This window comes from Vigna radiata, chromosome 7 (assembly GCF_000741045.1).
Source record: "Vigna radiata var. radiata cultivar VC1973A chromosome 7, Vradiata_ver6, whole genome shotgun sequence".
NCBI lineage: Eukaryota > Viridiplantae > Streptophyta > Magnoliopsida > Fabales > Fabaceae > Vigna > Vigna radiata.
Genome location: NC_028357.1, coordinates 35802125 through 35808018, shown reverse-complemented (window position 1 = coordinate 35808018; position 5894 = coordinate 35802125). Strand labels below are relative to the sequence as shown.

General features: G+C 29.5%; 1 protein-coding gene across 1 annotated transcript; it reads left to right on the top strand.

The window, feature by feature from the left end:
- Nucleotides 1-1569: 1569 nt before the first annotated feature.
- LOC106767263 (transcription factor bHLH47) lies at nucleotides 1570-4094 on the top strand. Its single transcript, XM_014652113.2, has 5 exons — nucleotides 1570-1760; nucleotides 2094-2185; nucleotides 2882-3000; nucleotides 3139-3263; nucleotides 3485-4094. The coding sequence occupies exons 2-5, from the start codon at nucleotides 2136-2138 to the stop codon at nucleotides 3848-3850; spliced, it is 660 nt and encodes a 219-aa protein (XP_014507599.1). The 5' UTR covers nucleotides 1570-1760; nucleotides 2094-2135; the 3' UTR covers nucleotides 3851-4094.
- The last annotated feature ends 1800 nt before the right edge of the window (nucleotides 4095-5894 follow it).

The following is a 5894-nucleotide window of genomic DNA, read 5'->3' as shown; positions in this document are numbered from 1 at the left end:
AAATTAAGATTATATATATATATATATATATATTAATTTCAATATAATTAATATTAGTATAAATAGTAATATCATTTTTTAATGATGTTTATTTTTAATTATACTGTATTAGTGTTTATTTAACGTGTATTGTTATATTATTTTCTAACAGTGTTTTGTTTCCTTTTTAACTATGTTATTTTAAATTTTATCTGATTAAAATAATTTTATTTTATTATTATGATTATACAATCCCTAACCTTAAAAGTGATAGTCTAACTCCTCGATTTAAAAATAACTATATAATTTCTTAACTCTTACCGCTATAAAATTATTTACTTTTATATTTTAAAAATTATAATACTATTATTTATTTATTTATAAAAATTGTTAATAATCACCTTTATTTTAATAATTATTTTTTAGTACAGAAGAAAAATATACTCCAAAGCATAAATGTACGTTTGTATTATCATTATTTAAATATGAAACTTAAAATATATATAATATACAACTAACTTAAACAAGTATTCAAAATTTATATTAAGGTTGTAATTGAAAACTTAAATAATGACTTCAACAACATAGAAAATGGAAAAAAAAATATTGTAACTTTTTTTAAATAATTATGGTTGAAACCTAGAGTGGAACAGATATTTTAATGTAAAAATAAAATTATAAAGTTATTCAAATTTTTTTAAAATGAAAAATACATATTAAATGATAATAAAATTTCAAGTCTCAATAAAATAACTTTTAATATTTAACAACATTGACTTGAATATATGATATGAAAATTGGAAACAAATCAAAACTCTGGTTTCATTTGTTAAATATAAATTTAGACCAGAGAGTTGGGTAAGTAAAAAAAGCTATTTATAGAGTTTAAATTAATTTATTTTGAAAAACAATTTTATGAGCTTTTCTAACAATAGTACTTTTACAATTTAAGTTTAACAAAGTTGTCAAACAAATCAGTTTTCTAACTTACAAATAAGATTGTGATTTCCATTGTGATTTTTATAAATATTTTTGGACTCAAAAGTTTTTAAGTTTTAGATGGCAACACCTCTGTTCTTACATTTTCAGCAAAAATTAATAAGAGAAAATGTTTAATTTTTAACATTTATAAATTTTTATACAAATATGCATTATAATATATTTTCTTAAGATATAAATCCCTATCTAACACTTATCATGTCATATTTTTATTTTAAAATATAAAATAATTTAAATGAAATTCAAAATATTGTTTCTTTATTATTTGTTATAGAAGTAGGAAAATTTGTTGGTATTCAAGTAAAATTTTCAAAAAAGAAATTGTTGACTGTGTAGTGTTTTTTCTAGCATTTTGATGGTAAGAAATGATATAACAATAATTAATTATACTGCACCAATAGTAAATTATGGGATAAAATAATAAATGTTTTGAAATATATTTTGGATAGATAGTAAGTTAACTGTAATTAATATAACAAAACATAATAAAAATTTATGTTAAAATCATAAATAAAATCATGTTGTGTAAATAAAAAATGTTTAAAAGAAAATCACGTGGCGAACTCATTGATGATTGTTGATTGCACTGAACGAGCTTGACCTGGCCACGCGCCTTCGTGTGACAGGTGCTCTCCCGCCACACGCCATCCCACAATCCAATCTTCTTTCCTCTCTCTTGTGCCCTAATTCTCATTTTCTAACTTTCTTTTTTTCACTCCAAACTCTATCCTTCAATTTCACTGTTCCAATTCTATTTCTGTTCAGTCTCCTTAGCGCGTTAGGTAAGCAAAACCACTTTCTCTTATGCGATTATGCAATTTTTCTGTTTTCTTTGTTTTATTCAGTTATCTCCTTTTATGCTCTGAATTTATTGATACTCTGTTTCGCTGCTATGAACTGTGAAATCAAAATTGAGAATTTGGCTCCTTCTTTTCTCCATAGCTTTATCTGATTGGATTGCCTGTGAGGGAATTGATTGTATCAAAAAACATGGATTTTCCTTTGGTATCCGACTAAAAAAAGAAAATTCAGTATTTATTTCGGTGTTCAATTTACTAGTCCTTACTTTCTATAAGAGGATTAAGTGCAGTATTGAAGTAGTTTTTCTTTTCCAGTTTAGGAAATTTTAAAATTTTGTTGCTGAAGGCTTTGTTCACATGGGATCAGAGGGTGTGGCTCCTGCAGTTGTTGGGACATCAAAAAGCAGGTAAGCTATTCTCATGTTTTAATGGTGATGTGTCATTTCATTGCTACAACTGAAAAAATACGATCGTTATGCTCATGTTGTCTCTCATTTCTAAAGAATGTGATAAGGCTGGTAGGTTTTTTCACAGTGACAATTCCTTATGTACTTCTTTGGTTCAAATTCATATGGACAAATAAACTGAAATTGTCTGAAACATTTGATCTATTGATTTGATGCAAATATAATTGTAACATTTATTCTTCTGTGCAGGACAACTATTAGTTATTTTGTCTGGCTGTACTTGTTAAGACTAAAATTAAGACTTGACCAGAACTATTGTGGAGTCCTGGATAAACTTCTAAAACAATAACTTATAAGAAAAGGAAATAAATGTATTTTCTTCTAAAATTTAAAATAACTAATTTATAGAAGTTCTTCACATAGTTTTTCCAAAAAATTGTTTTTGATTAATATTTAAACTAATTTTAATATATGGGAGAAACTTAATTTATTTTACTTTCTTAATTTTCTTCTCTGATAATTACATACTGAGAAGTCTATCAATAGAGGAGAACAGGACTGATATAACTACTTTTTCACTTCTCTTGCATGACTATTCTATGTGAAATTACAAATTCATGTCTTGCATGAGTAGTTTTACGTGGGATTACAGGTTCTTCATCTGGATTAAGTTCTTGTAAACTTGATTTGCTTCAGGTCTTCTTCTGGTAAAATGAACCAAGGGAAAGTCCCCAGAAAAATTCACAAGGCTGAAAGGGAGAGAATGAAACGTGAACATTTGAATGAACTCTTTCTTGATCTTGCCAATGCACTTGGTAACCCTCTTATGCCACTATCATTTATCTTGAATATGTTCAAACTTTACATTTTTGGTTTCTTAGTACTCAACATGATTTTAAGTGTTTTTTTGTCTTCCTTGTCTTGGGATTTTTTTTTTTTTTTTGTGAGGATAGAAGTGAATGAGAACAGTGGAAAGGCTTCTATATTGTGTGAAGCGGCTAGGTTGCTAAAAGACTTGCTCTCTCAGATCGAGTCCCTCAAGAAAGAGAATGTCACACTGTTGTCTGAATCTCATTATGTAAGATTGACTCTCTTTTTCCTCCTTCATTTTTACCCTATTGAGAGTGTTAAATAACATGTGAGTGACATGAAATACTTTATATTTACTTAATATTTCGGTCAGTTCCTTGAGCTAATTAACATTTCATCATATTTTTTAAATTGAAAAGTTTATGTAATGTCACAATGTAGCCTTGTATCTCTTTGGATTTCACATGATTGCCTTCCTTCCTTGAGCAGGTGACCATGGAGAAAAATGAGCTGAAGGAGGAGAATTGTAGTCTAGAAACTCAAATTGAGAAACTTCAAGGAGAGATACAGGCAAGAGTTGCTCAATCTAAACCTGATCTGAATGTACCTCCCCATTTGGAACTTGAGCCACTGGAGCAGGCAAATTTTCCAGGACAGAGTCTCCAATTGCATACTATGGAACCTAACTTGCAGCAAGGATCTGCAGTTTTGCTTGTCCCTTTTCCCGATCTTCAAGCTTCGTTTCCAGCTCCTAATGTTAGCGAAGTAGCTCCAAATTCTACTTCTGTTGTCAGTAAACCACATGCAAGGTATCCCACAGCAGCAGATTCATGGCCATCACAGCTGCTTGGATAGCTACCAAACTTCAATTTAATTTGTATAGTTTCGGCATTGGTTTATCATGCCAACTAGCTTTCCTATAGCAATGTCTCTGTGGAGATTTCATGTATAAATTATATATATTCAATGATCCAAGAGAATCTCACTTGTTTGCTTTGTTTTCTTATGGCTGAAAGCCACTAGTTACTTGTAGAAACGTTTTTACGTGCTTTTCTCGGGACCCCATCTGATGAATGAACTCGTCTATTCTGGGATGCAATGTTTTCTTGTACGAAACTTTTTCTTCCGCCCTTGACATGCCAACATTATTATTCTAAAAATCCCATTAATCATGTTCCATTAATATCATGTGTGCTCTCGCTTTCAGAGTTGAAGGATAGGACAAACAGGCCATTGCTTTATTTCTGAAATCAGCTCATGATTGAATAAAAAAGACTTAATTAATAATTTAGTTCATTTGTTAGTTTTATTTTGTTTATTCTTTTATCTTTTTTTATTAAGTTTAATTTTTGTGTTAAATAGATTCAATTTAATCATTTACATAATATCTATATAAACAAAGTTAACATCTTTATCTGTGTAAATGTTATTTATTAGTTTGTAGTATTTTAGGTTTTATTTTATTTAAATCTTTTTATTTTTTTCATATGTCAGTAAAGTGTTATATGTGACATCTCAAAAATTATATATAGAATATAATACATAAACCCATCATTATAATAAGATTTAGCAGTTGAAGGATGTATGGAATATAATATTTACATTATGTAAAATAAAAATAACTTTTTATAAAATATAACAAGTTTAATAATTTATTTATTTTTATAGGTAAATTTACTTAATTCAACTATATTTTAAACCGTGACAATATTGTTCAATTTTAAAAAATTAAAACTCAATTAATTCAAAAAATAAATATAAAAATCAAATTAAATAAAAGCAATAATATATAACACTACCATTTTCATGTAACACAACATGGATCCGTAAAAAAAAAAACTGTAAAAATAATAAAAATAATTAGGTTTAATATCTCTTTTGGTCCCTCGTCTTTTAATCTCTCAAAAAAGGAAGAATGTAAGTAACGGTGACCAAAACTTAATGAGTTGTCCACTTTTTCTCATACGTGGCACACTAGGTAATATAACGTGTCAATTCTTAATTAAAAAAAAATTGCTTGTCATATTAGCTTCATCTTCCACCTCAAGAAACGTTAGAGCCACAAATCACTGTCGTCAACACCTCAGACCACCTCCGTCAACACCTCAGATCACCTCAAAGGCTACCAACTTCTTCCTAACAACCATATCACATTTTCCTCCTCCATGTGCAACTACAACAAAATGAAAAAAAAAAAAAAAACACCATCTTCTCTACTAGACTTTCGAAAAAACTTAGAAACAAAAACACGAGCTCCTCCACCAATCTCCTCCTTCGAAATTTGCAAGAAACCGAAGAGACCTGAAGAAACCCAAATTGAACCTCATCCATAGCCATCGAGAACCTGCCAAAACCAAATTCCAGATGAACACTAATTGCAGGATAAGAAACCCCAAATTAGGAACCTTAATTGCAAGTTCATCGCGAATAAAAAAACACACAACCCTCTCGCAAAAATTACCCAACCAAGATTCGCCATCAGCGTATCTAACTCTTCGAACCTGCAAAATGGTGAACATACTTTGGGATTGGATCCAGAGAATTTACTGCATGTGAATGTTATAAAAAATCATGAATTTTGGCCAATGTACAAGTCAAAGATGGGGTGGTATCCAATGTATGGATGCAAAGGAGCGTACTGTGAAGGTATAATGGAAAATTATTTCCATATGTAACCCGTATTCTTTTTCGTTGGTGGTTGGAATGGACTTAAGCAACAACCCAAGTTCGTCTTTCGGTTGAAATGCCATGAGAGATCCAAAAAATGCAAGTTTTTCTTACGAGGAAACTAGCAAAGGGAGAAGGTGCACTATGCTACCCCAAAGACACAAAAAAACCGCACCAAAACACAACGAAAACTCATTTTAATCGATTCAAATGAAAGATAATACATCAAAAA